Here is a 25797-nt window from a genome sequence, read left to right as displayed (position 1 = left end):
TACTAATATGACTAATTGGGGCTTCTCATGAATTAGGTTTAGTTCCACTACATTGTTTTTGTCTTCTAGAAAGCTTTACGATTACCAATGACAAAATAAGTTTACCTCCTCATAGCACTCAATACACAAAAACATCTTGGTATCTTGAATAGCAATCGAATCATCCAATATGAGCCAAAATCCTTCAAAACTCCTAGCAACCTTTTATGTTACACCCCGCAGTCATGTGTACTTGTGGGTCATTCTGCTTATTAGAATTCATTACACCCGCCTCTTTGACTTTAAGTATGATCCTGAGGATCAATGGAAGGATGACACCGAAAAAAACCATGATCTATGTTTTTGGTATTAAGAATGAATGAGAAATTAGTTTTATGATAAAATTAACTATAAAAGAATAAAAAATAAAATTTGCCTGAGGGAAAAAATACCTGAACTTATATGTAAACAATAATATTGACTCAATGTATAATGATTAAATGAAGAAAACTGCAAAGATCATTTGAAAACCTATAATTAAAATGAGATATATTAATATATCCTCTCAGGAAATGAAAATTTGTTAGCATATTATGGTTTAGAAAAGTTTCATTTCCTGAGAGGATATATTAATATATCTCATTTTACATATGTTTGGCATTTGTTCGATAAAAAAATGTACATACTCTTAATCACATACAATCAAACACAACTGAAAACATATTGAGGGATTATATTTAGCTATAAGTAACAGAAAACACCCAGTCTTCTCCATATGAGAAAGATGCTTATTCTCACACTGAAGGACTGAGTCAAGGCAGCCACTGCACAATGCAGCAGAGAAACAAACTCCCATGTCGCTCTTTTTGGCTGCACCATTGTGAATGTCATGGTGAATCAGGAAAATATACTCACTAGCACTGTTAACAACATAAGGTGTTTCCTATACAAGTTAGACTTTCCACAGATATAGTCTAGAAGACAGGGTAAATACTCCCAACCATGAAAGCCTGAATTAGTTTCCTGGTGGGTACATGAGGCCTTACAAAAAAAATCCAAACCCTCATGAATCTTTGAGGTGGAACTAGTGAAGACATCAGTGGAAAGCTACACCTCTAAGAAAATGGAAATGAAATAGCTGGTCATCGTTTTGAGTACACTCTTCACTGGAAGGAAAAAGAATCTGGAAAATGGGCTAGAAGATTGCTTTCTCAAAGCTCCTATGTATCTGTCTCTCCCTCTGCTGGCTACAAAGTCTGAGTAATGCCTTCTTTGCTTCTGCCTTTCAAATCTCACGCAAGTAAGGCTATTGGGAAATTCTGACAAGGAACCATTAAGAGAATGGATTCTGGAAAATCTAGTTCCTTAAATTACTCTGGATATCTCCAACTCCAGATTCTTTGTCCCATCACAGGCCCTCTTCTTTTTTTTTCTTTGCCATGCTGCATGGCTTGTGGGATCTTAGTTCCCTGACCAGGGATTGAACCCAGGACCATGCCTGGGTTCACTCAGTGAAAGCACCGAGTCCTAACCACTGGAGCACCAGGGAATTCCCACAGGCCACTCTTCTTAATTCAAAGTCTATTCACCAAATTATAGTCAGAAGGAAAGATATAAAGCAAAGGCCCAAATATGAAAATAATAATTCACAGGAAACTATATTCTTTCATAAATGAGGCATACATAAATATTTATTCAACTGTTTACTAGTATGGAAAATGGAAAAAGACTCTTATACCTGTCACCCTAAAAAAGGAGCTTTTCAGTAAGAAAGGTAGACTATACCTAATAAACTAGAGACATCAAGGAACTTTCACAAGGCCAGTAGGAAAATCCCAACAAATACCACATTGTCATTTTTCAGTGGCCACTTAACACAGAACAAATAAAATGTTATTAAAAAATTAAACCTAACTGCATATTGGAAATACACTTCAATTTACCCATCAGTTCAAGAGGCTTCAAAATACAAAGAGAAAATATCATTAACTCATATAACAAAAAAGAACTACCTATTAATCTTATGTATTACTATTGAAAGGCAACTCACAGAATTACCTCACCTCAATCACCGTTTCTAAAAGTAATTGGTAGGCAGGTATAAAATAAGCTACAAGGATATATGGTACAAACAAGGAATACAGTCAATATTTTATAACAACTACAAATGAAGTATAACCTTTAAGAATTGTGAATAACTATATTGTATGCCTGTAACATATAATATTGTACAGCAACTATACTTCAATAAAAATAAAATAATAAAAACAATAATTGGTAAAAATCCACAGTCCAATGATGTCCTTTAAGAAAGAGGCTTAGCAAACATATTTAAATTTTTATAATTCTTTCATATTGAAATTTTTCTTATGCTTTATATATAGATTAATTTCCAGCAAGTTTTCTAATGTTACCCACATTTTTTTTTTCTTTTCCATGAGAGTTTTAACATGTAGGGATGGGGTCAAATGAAGTCTTTCCCACGTTGTTTACATTCAAGAGTATCCAGTGACTCCTTTCATGCCTTCAGGATAAACTGGGACCACTAGTCTTTCCCACATTCTTCACATCTGTATGGTTTCTCTCCAGTGTGCAGTCTCATATGTCTTTGAAAGTTTGTGTGATAAATGAAGGCTTTCCCACATTTATCACATTTAAAGGGTTTCTTTCAGGACTTCCCTGGTGGCACAGTGGTTAAGAATCCACCTGCCAATGCAGGGGACACAGGTTTGAGCCTTGGTCCAGGAAGATCCCACCTGCTGCGGAGCAACTAAGCCTGTGTGACACAGCTACTGAACCTGCACTCTAGAGCCCACGAGCCACAACTACTGAAGCCCACACACCTAGAGCCCATGCTCTGCAACAAGAGAAGCCACTGCAATGAGAAACCCGTGCACTGCAACGAAGAGTAGCCCCCGCTCGCCACAACTAGAGAAAGCCCACGTGCAGTAACAAAGACCCAATGCAGACAAAAATAAAAGAATAAAAATGTTTTTAAAAATAAATAAATAAAATAAAGGGTTTCTCTCCAGTATGAATTCTTTCATGTACTTGCACATAACTGGAACAACTGAAGCCTTTACCACATATTTTACATTCATAGGGTTTCTCTCCAGTGTGTCTCCTTTCATGTATTTGAAATGAACTGGGAGAAAAGAATGTTTTCTCACATTCCTTACATTTATAAGGTCCATCTCCACTGTGAATGATCATGTGTGCTCGGAAGCTAGAAAGAGAAAGGCTTTCCCACACTGCTTACATTCATAGGGTTTCTCTCCTTTGTGAGTCCTCCTGTGTGTATGTAAGGAACGCTGGTATCTGTAGGCTTTCCCACATGCCTTACATTGATAGGGTTTCTCTCCAGTATGAATTCTTCCATGTCTTTGAAGAGAACTGGGGCAGCTGTATGCTTTGGTATGTTTTTTACATTCATATGGTTTCTCGCCACTGTGATTTCTTTCACGTATTTTGAAACCTAGATGAGAATTGAAAGCTTTACCACATTCGTTACATTTGTAGGGTTTCTCTCCCGTGTGATTTCTTTCATGTATTTTTAAACCTCAAAGGGAAATATAAGCCTTACCACATTGCTTACATTCATAGAACTGCTCTACTGTGCCAGTTCTGTCATGTGTTTGATATCTATAGGCTCTTCCAGAGTGTTTACACTGATAGGGTTTCTCTTTAGTGTGAGTTCTTTCATGCACTCAAAGTGTAACTGGAGGGCTTCCCTGGTGGCGCAGTGGTTGAGAGTCCGCCTGCCGATGCAGGGGACACGGGTTCGTGCCCCGGTCTGGGAGGATCCCACGTGCCACGAAGCGGCTGGACCTGTGAGCCAAGGCCGCTGAGCCTGCGCATCCGGAGCCTGTGCTCCGCGGCGGGAGAGGTCACAGCAGTGAGGGACCCGCATACCGCAAAAAAAAAAAAGGTGTAACTGGAACAACTGAGGGCTTTCCAACATTCCTTACATTTATAAGGAGCATCTCCAGTATGCGTTATCACGTGTCTTCGAAGGGTTTTGAGACACATAACAAAAGCTTTCCCACAGTCTTTACATTTATACATTTTCTCTACATTGTGATTTTTCATGTTTTTAAAAACACTGCAGATAACTAAAGGCTTTCCCACATGCCTTACATTTATACGTCTTCTCTCCATATTTCTGATACTCATATGGTTTGTGTTCAGTGTGACACCTCATATGTCTATTAAGGGATGAATGACATGTAAAGATTTTTTCACATGCACCGCATTCATGTGGTTTTACTCCAGTAGTTTTCTTGTTCAGACTGAGATTTGGATTAAGGCTGAAGTTTTCTCCACATGGACTACCCTTTTTATTTTCACAGAGTGCCTCAACCATATGACTTCTGTAAATAATGAGAAGCACACTGTTAATTATTTCTTTATTAATGATTTTATACTTATTATATTTATTATGATTTATAAGGATAGTGTAGAGTTTCTCCCTCGCCTGAATTGTTTGAAATTGAATATACTGAATGCTCTGCAAGAGAACTTCACCCTTGAGACTATTTAAATGGTAACATTCATACGTAGGGTTTACTAATACTGTTTCCAAGAGAAATATTTTGCAAACACTGAATGACTATGTCACATTTCAGACAGTATTTTGGGGAAATTTTTTCTTTCTTTTGTTTTTGTTTTTGAAAATTTTCTAATAAACACATTTAAAGCAGGGATTATTTGTTGTTTGCTTCTATTTATTTATTTATTTAACATCTTTATTGGAGTATAATTGCTTTACAATGGTGTGTTAGTTTCTGTGTTTACTTTTTTAAAAAATATAACATACTAGGATGCTCACATGAGATACTGCTTCTCATTGTGAGTGCAACTCAGCTTAGTTTTCTCTCCTGGTTTTTGTACTTATCTTCAATGACATGATCTTCCCATGTTTTCCCTAAAATGTAGACCCAGAAAAATAATTCCAAAGTATTAGAAGTTACAGAAAAACTATTAGAGTCTAGGTCCATGCCTAGAGCTGTGACCATGTCTAGTTTACTTACCAACATTCTTCCTTTTCCACGTTCCACATCTTGGAACAACGTCGGTGGGCAAGAAAACTCATTCTCAAACTGACAAAGTGAAGGAATGTTGTCGTCCTTACCTATTGAGGCCAGGTTCCAGAAGATTTCCAGCATCACATCTCTGTAGTTTCTTCTGTGAAGGATCCAGTAAAGCCCACTCTTTCAGGGTGAAGTTCACAGTCACATCCTCAAAAGCTACTGAGTCCTAAAAATATCCCAAATAAATGTACAGTCAGATGCATGACACTGACAGCACTAGACATCTATACTCCATCTATAGGAGGGTAATGTGTGAGTTTGTCTTCTCCAAACATTTATCTATGACTTTTATCTAACTATGATCATCAAAAGCTTACTCTCTGTCCACACTTACTCCTTCGTAAGTTTTTTGGGTTTTTTTTTCCCGCCATGCTGTGCAGCATGCAGGATCTTGGTTCCCCGACCAGGGATCAAACCCGGGCCCCCTGCAGTGGAAGCACAGAGTCCTAAACACTGGACCAACAGGGAAGTCCCACTCCTTTTTAGAGTTTAATGGCATCATGAGCACATGCAAATTATTTACACATTTTTACTGTGGTCACATTTTTTCTCTCTAACATCTCATTTCTCTCTAACAGCATGGTGTGCAGCATGTTGGGAAATGGTTGGGAAATGCTATAGGAATGAAACAAATATTATCATTTTAAGACCACTAATTCCTTGTGAGAAAGATTCTTTCATCTTCTTCCTTATCACCCCACCATTCACAGCACTCCATGAGGCAAAGGGTCAAATCTGCATGAGGTTTCAATAAAGAAAAACACAGTGAAGAACTGGAAGATTTTTCTTCTAGTCGTCCCATGACCCAACATGCGAGTCCAGGAGGCCTGTAGAAATCAAACTTGTAAAAAAGCCCTGCTGGTCACACTGTCCTAAAGTCATCCAGGCCATTAGAAGTAATCAGAGGCAGCTGCCTGAATGTAAATATTCCTGTGGGGAAGTGTTGCTTTTAACTTGTGTAATATTTGTCACAGACACAATTCTTCACTTTTTCCCCTGATTTGATAGGTTAAAACATTATTTGAAACTTAGAGCTCAGACATGAGGAAGAGGCATGACAAGTTAGAATGAAAGAATCCCTAAACTCATGTGCCTTGGGGCTGCTTCCAGGCATTTTTTAGAACAGCTAATGAGATGATGTACCAAAAGGTCTCTTTCCAGTCAATCCTGAATGGTGCACCCTGGTCCCTGTTGCACTTGAGGAACAGGTTAAGAGCTGTAGATTGCAAGTTCACTGAAGTCCACAATGGCTTGATGGTAAATTAGCCCACGATTATAAAATATGTAAAAATGTCAGCAGTGCTTTCCTCCAAAAGAATATAAAATCTCCATCCTCCAATTTCAGGAAGAAGCTATTCCCAACCAGCCAATGTTGATGGTGTCCTGCTAACTTCCAGTCTGGAATTTAGGGAACTTAGAATATGTCATTCTCGGTCTCACTAGAAGAAAATGAAAGACGTTGAAATGAACAACCCTTCTTAGATCCATGTGTGCATTGAGGTCAAAGGGCAAGCCAGTGTCTCCAAAATTGGGAAACAGAAAAGGAAGATGGAATTTTGAAATGTGCCCCAAATATTGTTCCTAATAAAGCCTATACTGACAAAAAAGTCTATTTATTTACTAGGCCAGAATCTAATACAAAGACAAAAAAACCCAAAAAAGACAGAATACAACATCCATGAACCCCAGGATAATGTTCTTGAACAGAATGTTTAAAATACACATAATGCTAATACCTGAAGGAAAAAATGGAAAGAAACAGAAAAAATAAGTGAATTAATAAACACCAAAATTTTGGACTGCCCTGTTGGTGCAGTGGTTAAGAAACTGCCTGCCAGTGCAGGGGACATGGGTTTGAGCCCTGGTCCGGGAAGATCCCACATGCAATGGAGCAACTAAGCCAGTGTGCCACAACTACTGAGCCTGTGCTCCAGAGCCCGCGAACCACAACTACTGAGCCTGCGTGCCACAACTACTGAAGCCCGGGGGCCTAGAGCCCGTGCTCCACAAGAGAAGCCACCGCAATGAGAAGTCCGCGCACCGCAACGAAGAGTAGCCCCCACTCCCCGCAACTAGAGAAAGCTCAAACTCAGCAACAAAGACCCAACGCAGCCAAAAAATTAATTAATTAATTAATTAATTAACCCAGAAAAAAACACCAAAATTTCCTAAAATTAATGGCAGACTGCAAACTGTAGATACAGAAACACTAAATATGAAAACATCAGAAGTGCACACCCAAGTACAGTAGACCCTTGAACAACATGGGTGTGAACTGTATGGGTCTACCTATATGTATATTTTTTCAATAAATATACAGTCAGCTCTCCATACTTATGGATGTGCATCCCATGAATACGGAAGGCCAACTATGGGACTTGAGCATTCATGGATTTCAGTATCCGTGGCAGATTCTGGAACCAATCCCTCAAGGGCACCAAGGGACGACTATATATCATATTCAAACTAGTGAAAAATCAAAGACAAAAAGGATGTATTGAAAGAAGCCAGAGGGGAAAACACTTCTTAGGTTCAGAGAAACAAAAATTTGAATTAATCAGACTTCTTTTCAGACATTGTTCAAACAAGAACAGAATGGCACAAAATATTTAAAGTTTTGAAATTAAAAAAAAACACTCTCCTAGAACTTTTAAAAATTAATTAATTAATTTCTGGCCGTGTTGGGTCTTCATTGCTGTGCGCAGGCTTTCTCTAGTTCCGGCAAGCGGGGGTTACTCTTCGTTGCAGTGCGCGGGCTTCTCATTGTGGTGGCTTCTCTTGTTGCGGAGCACAGCTCTAGGTGCATGGGCTTCAGTAGTTGTGGCACGCAGACTCAGTAGTTGTGGCTCGCAGGCTCTAGAGCGCAGGCTCAGTAGCTGTGGCACACTGGCTTAGTTGTTCCATGGCATGTGGGATCTTCCTGGACCAGGGCTCAAACCCATGTCCGCTGCATTGGCAGGCGGATTCTTAACCACTGCACCACCAGGGAAGCCCACTCTTGTAGAATTGTGTCAAGCAAAATCATTCTTCAAAAATAAAGAAGAAATAAGGGGGACTTCCCTGGTGGTCCAGTGGCTAAGACTCCATGCTCCCAACGCAGGGGGTTTGGGTTCAATCCCTGGCCAGGGAATTAGATCCCACATGCTGCAACTAAGAGTTTGTATGCTGCAACTAAAGATCCTGCATGCCGCAACTAAAGATCCTGTATGCTGCAATGAAGATCCCATGTGCCGCAACTAAGAACCGACGCAGCCAAGTAAATAAATATTTTTTAAAAAAGAATAAGGACCTTCTGAGACAAAAATTGAGGGAATTTGTCATTAGTACACCTACTTTGAATGAATGTTCAAAAATTCATCAGAAAAAATGTAAATGACAACAGTGGAGGATTATAAAAGGAATAAAGGATGGTAAAGTATCTTTGACATTTACTGTCATTAATGTAACAGATGGTACTTTGTTTAAAATAATATTAGCAACAATGTATTTGGTAATAATAAGCTTATAGATAAGTGAAATAAATGACAGCAATATGACAAGGGACAGGGAAGGGGAAATTGGGAACAATGTGGTATGAGCTACCTGTACAACCAGTGAAATGGTATAATGGTACAGACACACCTTGAAGTTATTTTGGGTGTGGTTCCAGACCACCGCGGTAAAATGAATATTGCAGTGAAGCCATTAACATGAATTTTTTGGCTTCCCAGTGCATATAAAAGTTATATAAACACTATACTGTAGGGAATTCCCTGTTGTCCAGTAGTTAGGACTTGGTGCTTTCACTGCCAAGGGCCCAGGTTTAATCCCTAGTCGGGTAACTAAGATCCCACAAGCTGCGTGGTGTAGCCAAACAAACGAACAAATGAAAAACTATACTGTAATCTGTTAAGTTGCAATAATATTATGCCTAGAAAAAATGAACATACCTTAATTAAAAGATAATGGTGTTAGGGCTTCCCTGGTGGTGCAGTGGTTGAGAATCTGCCTGCTAATGCAGGGGACACGGGTTCGAGCCCTGGTCTGGGAAGATCCCACATGCTGCGGAGCAACTACGCCCATGAGCCACAACTACTGAGCCTGTGCGTCTGGAGCCTGTGCTCCACAACAAGAGAGGCCACGATAGTGAGAGGCCCGTGCACTGCGATGAAGAGTGGCCCCTGCTTGCCACAACTAGAGAAATCCCTCGCACAGAAACGCAGACCCAACATAGCCAAAAAGAAAAAAAAGAAAAAGAAAAAGATAATGCTGTTAGAAAAAATGGTGCCAATAGCTTGCCTGCCAGAGTTGCTACAAATGCAATATCTGCAAAGTGCAATAAAGCAAAGCACAGTAAAATGAGGTATGCCTATACTTGACAGAGAATGTGGCTTAGTTGTAAATGTACACTGCAAACTCAAAGGCAACCACAAAAAATATTTTTTAAAAATGTGTTATTGATATGCTAAGAGCAGATAAAAAAATGAATCATGTAAATTGCTCAATTAAAGCCAGAGAAGGCAGGAAAAAGGTGGAAGACAGAAACAAAAAACAAGGACAAGGGACTTCCCTGGTAGCGCAGTGGTTAAGAATCCACCTGACAATACAGGGGACATGGGTTTGAGCCCTGGTCTGGGAAGATCCCACATGCCATGGAGCAACTAAGCCTGTGCTCTAGAGATTGCAGGCCACAACTGCTGAGCCTGTGTGCCACAACTACTGAAGCCTGCATGCCTAGAGCTGGTGCTCCACAACAAGAGAAGCCACTGCAATGAGGAGCCTGTGCACCACAACGAAGAGTAGCCCCTACTCGCCACAACTAGAGAAAGCCCGTGTGCAGAAGACCCAACACAGCCAAAAATAAATAAATAAATAAAAATTAAATGAACAAACAAACAAAAACAAGGGCAAGAAAGAGAAAACAGTAACAGGTATGGTAAATATTCATCTGACCTGATCAACAACTTTAATCATCAATGCTCTCAATACAGTTGAAAGACAGATGCAGTAATATCAGATTTAAAAAATCACAGTTATATGTTGCCTATAAGAAACCCACTTTAGGGATTTCCCTCGTGGTCCAGTGACTAAGACTCCATGCTCACAATGCAGGGGGCCTGGGTTCGGTCCCTGGTCAGGGAACTAGATCCAACATGCTGCAACTAAGAGTTTGCAGGCCACAACTAAAGGTTCCACATGCTGCAACTAAAAGATTTGGCATGCCGCAACTAAAAAAATCTCACATGTTGCAACTAAAGACCCCGCATCCCACAACTAAAGATCCCGCATGCTGCAATGAAGATCCCATGTGCTGTAACTAAGACCAGGCGCAGCCAAATAAATATTTAAAAAAAAAAAGAAACCCACTTAATTTTATTTATTTATTTATTTTTAAATTTTTTATTTTTGGCTGCATTGGGTCTTCATTGCTGTGTGCGGGCTTTCTCTAGTTGTGGCGAGCGGGGGCCGCTCTTCCTTGCGGTGTGTGGGCTCTAGGTGTGCGAGATTCAGTAATTGTGGCATGTGGGCTTAGTAGTTGTGGCTCACAGGCTCTAGAGTGCAGGCTCAGTAGTTGTGGCGCACGGGCTTAATTGCTCTGCGGCATGTGGGATCTTCCCGGACCAGGGCTCGAACCCGTGTCCTCTTTATTGGCAGGGGGATTCTTAACCACTGCGCCACCAGGGAAGCCCAAGCAACCCACTTTAAATATTTAAGACTCAGATGAAAGGTAAAGGAATGGAGAAAAATGTCCCACGCCAACACTAATGAAGGAAAGCTGGTGTAGGCATATGAATTTCAGACAATGCAGATTTCAGACCAAGGAAAACTCACAGATGAAGAGGGCATTACATAAAGACAAAGGGGCCCATTCTCCATGAAGGCATAGCAATCCTTCATGTGTACATGCATAACAACAGAGGGGCATTAGAATGCAAGGAGAAAGGAGCTGATAGAATGCAAGGAGAAACAGATGAATCCACTACTATAGTGGAAGACTTCAATGCCCCCTTACCATAAATTATAAATTCCAACAGGAGAAAATCAGGACAGTTAAACTGATCAGCACAATAAAACAACTAGATTTAACTGTGATCTATGGAATACTTAAGGCAATAACAGCAGAATATACATTCTTTATAAGTTCACATGGAACGTTCACCAAGACAGACTACATTTTGTAACACAGAACACACCTTAATAAACTGAAAGAAAAGAAACCCTATGAAATATGCTCTCAGTCCACATTGACATATTCTAGAGATAAATGACAGGAAGATAGCTGGAAACCCCTAATATACATGGCAATTCAATAACAGAATTCTAATAATACGTGGGATCACAGAAGAAGTCTCAAGAGAGACTATTTTGTGACTAAAGGAAATGAAAATACACCTTATTAAAGGCTGTGGGATGCAGCATAACTAATGTAAAGAGGGAAGTTTAGGCTATCAAGTTTCTAGGCTACACAAGAAGTTTCTAGGCTACACTAGAAAAACCCAAAGATCTATATTCAATAACATAAGCATCTAACTGAGGAATCGATAAAAATAACAGCAAATTAAAATGGGAGTAAGCAGAAGAAAAGAAACATTTAAAGTTAAAAGAGGAATCAGTGTAATTATGGGAAAGCAATAGAGAAAATTAACAAAACTAAAAGTTGGTTCTTTGAAAGATTAATTTAATAAAATTGATAAACATCTAGTCAAGATTACCAGGCAAAGAGGGAAGACAGAAATTATTAATATCAAAAATGAAAGGAGAGGGAAATAAAAAATGAAAAAAGATTTGATACAATCTAACATCCACTATGATAATAAACTAATAATAGAAGGGAACTCTCTGTTCTTAAAAAAAAAATCTACACAACACTTGTAGTTAATATTGTACTTAATGGTAAGAAACTGGATGCTTCACAGGGAATATAAGAACAGGGCAAGGAAGCATCTATCCAACATTGTACTGGAAGCTCTGGCCAATGCAGTAAGACATGAAAAGAAAATAAAAGGTACATAGACTGGTAAGCAAGAAATAAGACTGTCTTTGTTCTATATGACATGATTTTCTATGTAAAACATCTGATAGCATCCACAACAAACAGACATAACTCTGGGAATTAATAAAAGTGTACAGCAAGGCTGAAGAATATAAATATCAATTGCTTTCCTGTAAACACACAAAAAATGTATTCAACTGATCTTTGACAAAGAAGTAAAGGCAATTCAACGGACACAAGAAAACCTTAAAAAAATAGTTATGGAAATAACAGATAGCCACATACAAAGCACACACACACTCACATATGTACATACAAAAGGAAGGTAAACACAAGCCTTTCACAAAAATTAACTCAAAATAGATCAGAAATCTAAATGTGAAATGCAAAAGTAAAAACTCCTAGATATAACATAAGAGAAAATCTAGGTGACCTTGTCTGTAGTGATGACTTTTCAGATACAACACCAAAAAAACAAAAAATCCACAAAGAAAAAAAATGTTATACTTCTTTAATATGAAAAACTTGTGTCCTGGGAAAGTGTTAAGACAGGTCACAGACAAGGCTAAAATCTTTGTAAATATCTGATAAATGACTGGTATCCAAAATATACAAAGAACTCAAACTCAACAGTAAAAATACCAACAACCCAGTTAAAAATGGGCTAAAGATCAGAACAGACCTCACTAAAGAAAATATACAAATGGGAAATAAGCAGTATGAAAACATGCTCAACATATGTTCTTGGAGGATTACCAAAAAAGAGAGAGAAAGAGATGTCCCTACACACTTATACATGGCTAAAATGAAAAGACTCAGAACACCAGATACAGCCAAGACGTGAAGCTGCAGGTAATCCTCATTCACTGCTGGTGGGAACAGAATTTGTTATGCCTACATTTGAAGTTAGGAATTTTATGTCAAAACTAATTATACTCTTATATAGTAAGATCCAGCAATCACACCTTGGTATTGACCTAAATGAGCTGAAACCTTATATTCACAAAAAACCTGCATATGAATGTTTGTATGTACTTTATATTTATAATTGCAAGAGTTAGAGGTAAGCAAGATATTCTTCAAGTGTCGAATGGATAAACAATCAGTGGCATATCCATACGATAAAATATTGTTCAGTAAAAAAAAAAGAAATGAGGTATCAAGCCATGAAAACACATGGAGGAAACACAAAAGCATATTGCTAAGTGAAGGAAGACAATCTGACAAGGCTATATACTGTATGATTTCAAATGTAAGACATTCTGAAAAAGACAAAATTACAAGCTAGTAAAAAGATCTTTGGTTGATAAGGACTTGGGGGTTGGAGGGAGGAACGGATGAACCAAAAGGTGGAGCTTAAGGGATTTGACGGAAATGAAACTACTCTATATACTACAGAAATGATGGATATATGTCATTAAACGTTTGCAACCCCAGAGAGCATATAATACAAATAGTCAAGAATAATGTAAACTGTGGACTTTAACACACGAATATGGGTTCAGTAATTGTAACAAATGTACTGTAGTAATACAAGATGTAAAAAGTAGTGCAAACTGTGTGGATGCAGAGGGGTTATTTTTCTACTAAGGAAAAGAAGAATTACAGGAACACAATATTCAATAGATAAAGGAATCCAAAGGAAAGAAAGCAAATATTTGAATCAGCTGAGATAAGCACACCACTTCCCTACAGTTCAAAACAAAAACCCACATTCAGAAAGTTAAACATGTTCTTAAAATTGTGGTCCAGACACTCCTGACTGAGATAGAACCCCTAGAAGTGAGTCTGTCCCTGGTGAAGAAGGGTAGGGACCCCAAAATAAAACTCTGGCAGCAGTACATACTCTTCTCTTGCCTGGCGGTATGCAAGCCCTTCCTCTCCCAGGCTTCCATTCTCACAAGTGAGGATTTCTCAGCGGGTTCCAACCCAAATGAACTCCCAAATTCCTAAACACTTTGACAAGGAGACAGAACACCAACCTCCACAGACTACCCTGTGCACAAATTACACTGAATGCACCGACATTATGGATGCAACACTCAAAAAAATAATGTCTAAAAATGTCTAGGTCTAAAGAAACTACAACCCCCTCGCCCCCATGTGCACTTGCTTTCCCAGATTTCCAGGGCTCTGTAGTTTCACTCCTTCCATGGTGGGTGCGACCAGGTAGGAGGTAGGCTCCCCAAGAAGAACCAACTGGACCTTCAAGTACTTCCCTTTGCAGACTTAAGGAGGCATTAACTTGGGTCGCTGACCACAGTCCTCTACACCCCACTGGAGTTGTTTGGGACCTACTTTTATATTTTAAACGACACAAACCCAGTGTTTGAACAATCCAGCAAAATCATTCAAACCCAGTATTTTTGCAGAAAGGAAGGAAGAAGATCATAAGGCACTTTTACTAGTTCAACCAGAAAACTCCAAATATCTATTTATTTATAAAAGAAGATGTCAGTTAATTATCATTTTCATGGTAATACACTGTTTTGTAAATAATTAACCACACTTGAACACTTCTGATTTTCAAGTCTAAGTCCTGGAATTCCTATTGAAATCATCCAAAAATAAAGTACGCACCTCAGAAACTTACTACCCATTCTCAGGGGAAGAAAAAAGTGAAACCACAATCCTTTCCTTTTTTGAGAAAAGAAAGCATAAAGCGCTTTTATTGCAATAATAAAACTTGAAACTCATATGTAGTGTAGGGGGTAGGGATAGGGGTGGAGGAGTAGGCAGCGATTTCTCTCACCAAATCGCTACACCGGACAGCAAAGGGGTGAGGGGGGGAAGGCGAAGTCAGGAAACTCTGAGATCAGCAGGGGGAGATGAGCATCAAAAAACAAGAGATGCTGAAGCTGCGATGACCAACATCATTTTCTTAAGACAACACTCAAGGATTTGTCATGATGGCTGGGGTTTCATGGGTGTTAAGTGTCTACAAACAGCAACTTCAATTTAACTTTCAATTAAAGTTCTTAAAATTTACAAGTGGAGCTTGGATAGCTATGAGATTACAAAAATCCTGAATATCCATTAGAAAAACCACAGGATGGAAAAAAAAAAGCCAGGCCATGAAGAAGGCTTCAGAGGTCCCTGCTGGCCCAGGGACAGACACCTGTAGTGTCCAACATCTCAGTGAAAACGATCTGCTTTCAAAAGGCAGAGGGTTTAAGGGGAGGGTGAAGGTGGGGCAGTGGAGGCAAAGACTCTCCCCCTTCCCACTTTAGTGAAACCACAATTCTTAACAAATGGAATGTAATCCTGGGATATTTTCTTTTGGCTTAAATTCACCTCTTTCTTGCCTCTTCGAAAATCTCTTACATTGTCTTTCAAGCTCTATAAATTAGATACATTTCACCTCTATTGAAAGAGAGACTTAAATAAGTGAATAAATCTTTTCAAGGTGACAAACTCAGAGGGGGTAGTTCTTACAGGACAGTTCGCCCAGGAAAGTTCCAAAGAAGAACCTCATCAAAGGATTTCCCATAGGATGTTTGTCCCTAGAAAATAAATTTGGAGAAAATATTTCATACAACAAATTCCAGGTGGTTATTCTCTGCTTTCCTCTCACGTAAAATACCCACAGACAAAAAAAAAAAAAAAAAAAAAGCCAACCATGGCTCAGTGTTAAAGGATATACAGTTAAAATACTGGACCTCTTTGAAATGAACCCCGAAAATGGACAGTTGGTAATGCTGTTGTGAATCAGTGTGGGGAAGAGTGTTTTGGGAATGCGGGGAGCGATCTGGAAATTTAGGCATTTGTTGCCAGCTACTCTGGGGGGACAGCATCGTGGATTTGAAATCTTGCTTCCCAAACAGTTGGAAAACTCAGGAGGAAAGTGGTCCCCCTGTGTCAAAAAGGAGAGGCTGGGAACCCACAGACCACAGGTCCTTCCACGCACGAACCCCTGGAGACCTAGTCAGTACTGTCCCCTGATGGCCCTCCCCGTGGTCACCGCACAATCTGAGGGATACGCGGGGCTGCGGGCACAGAGCTGCCCAGAGAGGCCCCGGGGTCAGGGCCCCAGTCGCCGCGCGCAGTGACAGGACAGGATGCGCGGAGGCCCCGCTACCGGCCCCGCCCCCACGCTGCGAGCCGGAGGGAATGAGGTCTGAGCGGCGCCGCAGGGGTGGACTCGGTCCGCAGACTCGGGAATTGACCGCGGGGAGGCCCGGGTCCCGCCACGGCCGGTTCCAACCAGGCTCTCCTCTCCGTCTCCGCACGCCAAGGGGCAGCACACTCACCAACTCACCATTTCTAGGTTTCCTGGGTCCCTCCTAACGACCAGTGCAGATCACAGCGCGACAGAGACTGTGGCAAAGGAACTAGCAACGGTGAAGGGCACAGAAGAGTCGACCCTGGGGTGGGCCAAAGCGAGTGGATAAAACCAAGTCGGGAAGCTGTGTAGCACCACTCACCTGGCCCACCGGCGCCCCTGATTGGAAAGACGTATGCTGCACCCCTTGGAGAAAGCTTTGCTCTGCAGAATTCTCTGTGGCCTGTGGGGAGAGCCTGTCTCCACCTGGCACATTTGATTTTTTTTTTTAAATCTATTTATTTGGCTGCCTGGGGTCTTAATTGCCGCATGCGGGATCTTCCGTTGTGGCATGTGGGCTCTTTCATTGCAGCTGCGTGGGCTCTGTGTTGCAGCGTGCGGGCTTCTCTCTAGTTGTGGTGCGGGGGCTCCAGAGCGTCTGGGCTCTGTAGTTGAAGCACGGGCTCTCTAGCTGTGGCATGCAGGCTCAGTTGCCACGCGGCATGTGGGATCTTAGTTCCCGGACCAGGGATGGAACCCGCGTCCCCTGCATTGGAAGGTGGATTCTTAACCACTGGACCACCAGGGAAGTGCGGGTACATTTGATTTTAAACCGAACTTTTATCTGGTCTGGGCTACTTTTGATTGTGGTAATATACATGCAATAAAAATTTACATTGTCATTATTTTTAAAGTATATGGGTAAACATTGTGAAATACATTAACATTGTGAAACCAATCTCCGGAACTATTTTCGTCTTCCAAAACCACAACTCCATACCCACTAGACAACAACTCCTCATTCTCCCCGTCACCCAGCCCCTGGCCAAAAGCCATTCTACTTTATGTCTTTATGAATTTGACTATGCCAGGTAACTCATACAAGTGGAATCATACTGTTTCAACTTTTTTGACAGGCTGATTACAATTAGCATAATGTCCTCAAGGTTCATCCATGTTGCAGCAGGTGTCAGATTTGCTTTCTTTTAAAAGCCTAACAACACTCTGATGTGTGTATGTGCCTCATTTCTTTAATCCATTCAACCATTGATGGATGCTTGAGTTACCTCCACCTTTTGGTTATTGGGAATAATGCTGATATGAACACAATTGGATATGTATCTTTCAATTCGAGTCACTGCTTTCAATTCTATTTCAATTCCCTGAGGTAAATTTGCCAGATGGTAACTCAGTTGAAATTTTTTGAGGAATCGCCTTGTTGTTTTTCATACCATCGACAAGATTTTATATTCCCAATAACAGTGCACAAGGGTTCTGAAGGGTGTTTTCACTTTCTGGATGGTTATCTTTTTTTTTTGAGGTACGCGGGCCTCTCACTGCTGTGGCCTCTCCCGTTGCAGAGCACAGGCTCCAGACGCGCAGGCTCAGCAGCCATGGCTCACGGGCCCAGCCGCTCCGCGGCATGTGGGATCTTCCCGGACCGGGGCACGAACCCACGTCCCCTGCATCGGCAGGCAGACTCTCAACCACTGCGCCACCAGGGAAGCCCTGGATGGTTATCTTTGAAGCACAAAAGTCATTAACTTTTTTCTTCCAGTTTCATTGAGATATAATTGATATACATCACTGTGTAAGTTTAAGGTGTACAGCATGATTTGACTTACATTCATCATGAATCGATTATCACAATAAGTTTGGTAAACATCAATCATTACATGTAGATACAAAATTAAAGAAATAAATTTTTTTCCTTGTGATGAGAACTCTTGGATTTACCCTCTTAACAACTTTCATCATATATATAATATATTTATCTATTGTATATTACATTCCTAGTAATTACTTATAACTGGAAGTTTGTACCTTTTGACTACCTTCGTCCAATGACCCCTCCCCCATCCCTACACCCCTGCATCCCCCGCCTATGGTAACCACAAATCTGATCTGTTTTTCTGTGAGTTTGTTTGTTTTTGAAGTATAATTTACCTACAACACTATGTTAGTTCCTGTTATGCAACATACTGATAGATATGTCTATACATTTCAAAATGATCACTGTAAGTCTAATTACCAACTGTCACCATGCAAAGATTTTACATAATTATTGGCTGTACATTTCATACCAGTGACATTTATTATTACTATTTTAAAAATTATCTCCCCTCTCTTTTTTTTTAAGATTTTTCTTTTGTGATGTGGACCATTTTTTTTTTTTAAGTCTTTATTGAATTTGTTACAATACTGCTTCTGTTTTATGTTTTGTTTTCTTGGCTGAAAGGTATGTGGGATCCTAGCTCCCTGATCAGGGATTGAAACTGCACCCCCTGCATTGGAAGGCGAAGTCCCAACCACTGGACCGCCAGGGAAGTCCCCATACCAGTGACATTTATTTTGTAACTTAAAGTTTGTACCTCTTAATCTCCCTCACCTATTTCTCTCCTCCCCTCACTTCCCTCCCCTCTGGCAATCACCTGTTAGTACCTGTATCTATGACTCTGTTTTTGTTTAGTTATGTTTGTTCATTTGTTTTTTAGATTTCACATATAAGTGAAATCAGAGTATTTGTCTTTCTGTGTCTGACTAATTTCACTTAGCATAATACCCTCTAGGTCCATCCATGTTGTCTCAAATGACAAGATTTAATTCCCTTTTTGGCTGAGTATTATTTCATTTTACATATATATACAGTCTTCTTTATCCATTAATCTATTGATAAGCACTTAGGTTGCTTTCATATATTGGCTATTGTAAATAATGCTGCAATGAACATATGGGTGCAAGTATCTTTTTGAATTAGTATTTTCACTTTCTTTGGATAAATACCCAGGAATGGAGTTGCTGCATTGTATGGTAATTCTATTTTTAATTTTTTGAGGAATCTTCATACTGTTTTCCATAGCAGCTACACCAATTTACACTCCCACCAACAGCACACAACAGTTCCCTTTTCTCCATGTCATCACCAACACTTGTTATTTGTCGTTTTGAAAATAGTCATTCTGAGAGGTGTGTGGTGATATCTCATTGTGGTTTTGATTTGCATTTCCATGATGATTAGTGATGTGGAGCATCTTTTCATGTGCCTGTCGGCCATCTGTATGTCTTCTTTGGAAAAATGTCTATTCAGATCGTCTGCCCACTTTTTAATTTTTTTTTATGTTGAGTTGATTGATTTATTTTTATATTCTGGATATCAATCCCTTATTGAACATATCATGTGCGAATATCCTCTCTCATTCTGTAGGCGGCCTTTATGTTTAGTGGATAGTTTCCTTCACTGTGCAAAAGATTTTAGTTTGATGTGGTCCTACATGATTATTTTTGCTTTTGTTTTCCTTGCCAGAGGAGATGTATCCAAAAACAATATTGCTAAGACCAATGTAAAAGGTCAGAATGACTATATTTTCTTCTAGAAGTTTCATCATTTCAGGTCTTACATTTAAGTCTTTAATCCATTCTGAGTTTATCTTTGTATATGGTGTGAGAAAGTAGTCCACTATGATTCTTTTTGCATGTAGCTGTCCAGTTTCCCCAACACCATTTTATTCCCCTATTATATATTCTTTCCTCCTTTGTCATAGCTTATTTGCCTATGTAAGCATAGGTCCACCTCTGGGCTATCTATTCTGACCCATTGATCTATGTGTCTGTTTTTCTGGCAGTACCATACTGTTTTGATTACTGTAGCTTTATAGTATAGTTTGAAATCAAGGAGCGTAATGCCTCCAGCTTTGTTCTTTTTTTTTAAGATTGTTTTGGCTCTTCAGGATCTTTTGTGTTTCTATACAAATTTTAGAACCATTTGTTCTAGTTCTGTGAAAAAATGTCATTGGTATTTTGATCGGAATTACATTGAATCTGTAGAATGCCTTCAGTGGTATGGTCATTTAAACACTGTTAATTTTTCCATTCCATGAGCACAGTGTATCTTCAGTTTCTTTCATCACTGTCTTATAGATCTGAGTCTGGGCTTTTACCTCCTTAGTTAGATTTATTCCGAGGTATTTTATTCTTTTTGATTCAGTTGTAAGTGGGATTGTTTTCTTAAATTCTCTTTTGGATACTTTGTTGTTAGTGCATAGAAGTGCAACAGATTTCTGTATATTAATTTTGTAGCCTGCAAATGTATGCATTTATTGATGAGTTCTAGTAGTTTTTTGGTGGTATCACTAGGGTTTCCTATGTGTAGTATTATGTCATCTGCAAACAGGGACAGTTTTATTTCTTCCTTTCCAGTTTGGATTCCTTTTGTTTCTTTTTCCTGTCTGATGTGGCCAGAACTTCCAATACTATGTTGAATAAAAGTGGTGAGAGTGGGCATCTTTCTGTTCTTGATCTTAGAGGAAACTTTCAGCTTTTCACTGTTAAGTATTTAATATTAGCTGTGGGCTTGTCATATATGGCCTCTATTATGTTGAGGTATGTTCCATCTATACCTCCTTTGCAGAGAGTTTCTATCATAAATGGATGTTGAATTTTGTCAAAAGCCTTTTCTGCATTTGATGAGATGATCATATGGTTTTTATTCTTCATTTTGTTAATGTGGTGCATCACATTGATATTGAACCATCCTTGAATCCCTGGGATAAATCTCACTTGATCATGGTATATTATCTTTTTAATGTATTGTTGAATACTGTTTGCTAATATTTTATTGAGGATTTTTGCATCTGTGTTCCTCAAAGATATTGGCATGTAATTTTCTTTTTTGTGGTATCTTTGATCCGGTTTTGGTATCAGGGTGGTGCTGGCCCCACAGAATGAGTTTGGAAGCATTCATTCTTCTGAAATTTTTAGAAATAGTTTAAGAAGGTTAGGTATTAACTCTTCACCTGTGAAGCTGTCTGGTCCTGGATTTTTAAAAAATTAATTAACTAATTTATTTATTTTTGGCTGTGTTGGGTCTTTGTTTCTGTGCGAGGGCTTTCTCCAGTTGCAAGTGGGGGCCACTCTTCATCGTGATGCGTGGGCCAATCACTGTCGTGGCCTCTCCCATTGCAGAGCACATGCTCCAGATGCGCAGGCTCAGTAGTTGTGGCTCACGGGCCTAGCTGCTTTGCGGCATGTGGGATCTTCCCGGACCAGGGCTTGAACCCGTGTCCCCTGCATTGGCAGGCAGATTCTTAACCACTGCGCCACCAGGGAAGCCCTGGTCCTGGATTTTTGTTTGTTGGGATTTTTAAAAATCACTGATTCAATTTTTTTACTGGTAATGGGTCTGTTCATACATTCTTGATTCAGTCTTGGGAGAATGTACATTTCTAGGAATTTGTCCATTTCTTATAACAATTAGCTTATAATTGTTCATAGTAATCTCTTAGGATACTTCCTTTTTCTTCTGTGGTGTTGGTTATAACTTCTTTTTCATTTCTGATTTTATTGATTTGAGCCCTCTCTTTTTCTTTTCTTTCTTTTTTTAAATTTATTTTTGGCTGTGTTGGGTCTTCATTGTTGCACACGTGCTTTCTCTAGTTGTGGCAATTGGGTGCTACTCTTCGTTGTGGTGCACAGGCTTCTCATTGCAGTGGCTTTTCTTGTTGCAGAGTATGGACTCTAGGCGTGCAGGCTTCAGTAGTTGTGGCACATGAGCTCAGTAGTTGTGGTGCACAGGCTCTAGGGTGTTCAGGCTTCAATAGCTGTGGCACATGGGCTCAGTAGTTGTGGCATGTGGGTTCAGCAGTTGTGGCTCAGGGGATCTAGAGAGCAGGCTCAGTAGTTGTGGTGCACGGGCTTAGTTGCTCCATGGCATGTGGGATCTTCCTGGACCAGGGATTGAACCTGTGTCCCCTGCATTGGCAGGTGGATTCTTAACCACTGTGCCACCAGGGAAGTCCCGCTCTTTTTTTCTTTATGAGTCTTCCTAAAGGTTTATTAACTTTTTATCTTTTCAAAAAACCAGCTCTTAGTTTCCTTGATCTTTTCTATTGCTATTTTAGTCTCTATTTCATTTATTTCTGCTCTGGTCTTTATGATTCTTTTCCTTTTACTAACTTTGGGTTCTGTTTGTTCTTCTTTTTCGAGTTCCTTTAGGTGTAAGGTTAGGTTGTTTAGTTGAGATTTTTCTTGTTTCCTGAGGTAGGCCTCTATCACTATAAACTTCCCTCTCAGAACTTCTTTTGCTGCATCCCATAGATTTTGGATCTCTGTGTTTTCATTTTTACTTCTCTACAGGTATTTTTTGTTTCCCTCTTTGATTTATTCAGTGACCCACATGTTGTTTAGCCTCCACATGTTTGTGTTGTTTGCATTATTTTAATTGTAGTTGATTTCTAGTCTCATAGCTTTTTTTTTTTTTTTTTTTGTGGTACACGGGCCCCTCACTGTTGTGGCCTCTCCCGTTGCAGAGCACAGGCTCCAGACGTGCAGCTTCAGTGACCATGGCTCACGGGCCCAGCGCTCTGCAGCATGTGGGATCTTCCCGGACTGGGGCACGAACCCATGTCCCCTCCATCGGCAGGTGGACTCTCAACCACTGCGCCACCAGGGAAGCCCTGTAGTCTCATAGCTTTGTGGTTGGAAAAGATGCTTGCTATGATCTCAGTCTTGTTAAATTTACTGAGACTTGTTTTGTGGCCTAGCCTGTCATATGTCCTGGAGAATGTTCCATGTGCACTTGAAAGGAATGTGTATTCTGTGGCTTTTGGATAGAAAGTTCTAGATATAGCTATTAAGTTCACCTGCTCCAATGTGTCATTAAAGGCCAATGTTTCCTTATTGATTTTCTTTTTTTTCTTTTAAAAATATTTATTTTGGCTGTGCTGGGTCTTAGTTGCAGCACATGGGATCTTTGTTGCAGCATGCGGGATCTTTAGTTACAGCATGTGGGATTTTTTTTTTTTAGTTGTGGCATGAAGGCTTCTTAGTTGTGGCACGAGGACTTCTTAGTTGCAGCATGTGGACTTCTTAGTTGTGGCATGTGGTCTTCTTAGTTGTGATGTGCAAAGTCTTAGTTGCGGCATGCATGTGGGATCTAGTACCCCACCCAGGGATCGAACCTGGGCTCCCTGTATTGGGAATGTGGAGTCTTACTCACTGGATCACCAGGGATTTTCCTTGATTTTCTTTTTGAATGACCTGTTCATTGATGTAAGTGGGGTGTTAAAGTTTCCTACTATGTTTGTGTTTCTGTCACTTTCTCCTTTTATGTCTGTTAATATATTTAAAAAATATATTTAGGTTCTTTTATGTCAGGTGCATATATATTTACAATTGTTATATCTTCTTGAATTGATCCCTTGATTGTTATGTAATGTCTTTCTTTGTTTTTTGTCCAGTCTTTGTTTTCACGTCTATTTTGTCTAAGTATTGATACCCTTTTTTGTTTGTTTGTTTCCATTTGCATGTAATACTTTTCCATCCCCTCACTTTCAGTTCATGTGTGTATTTAGATCTGAAGTGAGTCCCTTCGAGGCAGCATATATATGGGTCTTGTTTTTGTATCCATTCACCCATTCTATGTCTTTTTATTGGAGAATTTAGTCCATTTACATTTAAAGTAATTGATAGGTATGTACCTATTGCCATTTTGTTATTTATTTTTGGATTTTTTTGTAGTTCTTTTTTGTCCCTTGCTTCTTCCTTTGCTCTCTCCTCTTGTGCTTTGATGACTATCTTTAGTGTTATGTTTGAATTCCTTTATCCTTTTTGTGTGCGTATCTATTATAGATTTTTGGTTTGTGGTTGCCATGTGGTTTATATGTAGCCATATAAGACTATTTTAAGTTGCTGATCTCTTAAGTTCAAATGCATTTTAACAACCCTGCATTTTTACTACCCCCATCAATGTTTACTGTTTTTGACATCATACTTTATATCTTTTGTTTTGTGTATCCCTCAACTACTTACTGTGAATATAGATGATTTTACTACTTTTGTCTTTTACACTTCCTACTGGCTTTATAAGTAGTTCATCTATTATCTTTACTGTATATTTGCCTTTGCCAATGAGATTTTTCCTCTTGTAACTTTCATATTTCTAATTGTGGTGTTTTCTTTTCCACTAGAGAAGTCCCTTTAACATTTCTTGTAAAGTTGATTTGGTGGTGTGTTGGGGAAGCTAGTAAAGTAGTCTTATTCAGGCTTCAGAGGTGGCACTACACCTCTCTCTGACCGGGCAACAAGCCTAAAAACTGGTTATGTGTCAAGCTACATGCAGGCCAGCAGGGGTGGTACCAGCACACCTTGTAAATCATTAGATAAGATAGGGAGTAAGTCTGGGGGCTTCTTGAACGCTGAGGGCCTGGCCAGCCCCAGGGGATCAGAGAACACTCCAAGACTTTACGAGTTAAGACCAAGGCAGTTATAACAATAACCAGAGCTGCAAATTTGCACATAGGCCGATTGTTATCACTCTGGGCCTGGTGCTAGAAGTGGGACTCCTTTGAGTAACAAACTGAAGTCTCACCTGTGGGGTAGACACACTGCTTGGGGCTTTTTCCCACATGGGACTCCAGATTGCTCTTCCAGGGACTTCCCAGTGCTGCTTGGATCTGGATGTAGGTGCTTCACCAATTTGGTGATGTATAAATGTCTATTATTCTTTCTTAATTAGTTATAATACTCTTTTCTTAATTGATATACTGTATTCTTGTGTTAATCCAATAAACTCTTTAAATTTTTGCTTAACTTAGTGTGGAGTGGTTATTTGCCAGTGAATCCTATTAACCTGAAATGAAAGTAAAACTTTCAGCAAAACATGGTGCTAAACCCTTTTAGATTTTTCTTCTCTACAAAACTTTCGATCTCTTCATGAAATTTAAATGAAAGCCTTACCAGGTAGAGTATTCTTGGTTGTACATTCTTCTATTCAGCACCTTAAATATATTGTGGCACTCCCTTCTGTCCTGCAGAGATTCTGCTGAAAAGTCAGCTGATAGCCTTGTATGCAATTTAGAGCTTTGCCATTACTGTTTTTAATATTCTCTTTAAGTTTTTCCATTTTAATTACAATATGTCTTGTGATCCTTTTTAGGTTAATCCTGTTTGGGACTCTCTGTGCTTCTTGAACCTGTATGTCTGTTTCCTGTCCCAGTTTATGGATGTTTTCAGCTACTATGTCTTTAAATACATTTCTGCCCCCTTTTCACTCTCTTTTCCTTCTGGGACCCCTATAATGTGAACATTAGTAGGCTGTATGTTGTATCTTATACTGTCCTTATTTTAAAAGATTTTTTTTTGTTGTTTTTCTGTTCAGCTTGAGTAATCTCCACTGCGCTCTCTTCCAGTTTGCTAACCTGTTCCTCTGTATCAACTAAACTACTGTGCCTTCCTTCCAGTGTATTTTTTATTCCAGTTATTGTATTTTCAGCTCTTTTTGATTCTTTATAATTTTTTGCCTTTGTTAGAAAATTCTAACTTCTCACTGTGTTCACCCATTCTTCTCTGGAGTTCTTTGAGCATCATTATGATTATTACCTTGAACTTTTTATCAGGTAGATTGCTTATATGAACTTCACTTAGTTCTACTTCTGGGGTTTTATTTTGCTCCTTCATTTGGAAAATTTTCCTCCATTGCTGCATTTTGCTTAATTCAC

The 25797-nt window shown here is 39.5% G+C and overlaps 1 protein-coding gene across 1 annotated transcript; it reads right to left on the bottom strand.

The window, feature by feature from the left end:
• Window positions 1-605: 605 nt before the first annotated feature.
• LOC149744072 (uncharacterized) lies at window positions 606-17140 on the bottom strand. Its single transcript, XM_089905887.1, is given in 6 exon segments — window positions 606-3209; window positions 3212-3685; window positions 4117-4184; window positions 5111-5235; window positions 15975-16325; window positions 17024-17140. Coding segments are annotated over 6 exon segments (1371 nt in total). The 3' UTR covers window positions 606-2973.
• Window positions 17141-25797: the final 8657 nt, after the last annotated feature.

The sequence above is a fragment of the Delphinapterus leucas genome, unplaced genomic scaffold, assembly GCF_059928025.1.
Source record: "Delphinapterus leucas isolate spDelLeu-1000000601 "Yukka" unplaced genomic scaffold, BTC_Dleu_Yukka2 spDelLeu_asBTCV2_sq25, whole genome shotgun sequence".
NCBI classification, from domain to species: domain Eukaryota; kingdom Metazoa; phylum Chordata; class Mammalia; order Artiodactyla; family Monodontidae; genus Delphinapterus; species Delphinapterus leucas.
This window is presented reverse-complemented; position numbering and strand designations above follow the sequence as displayed.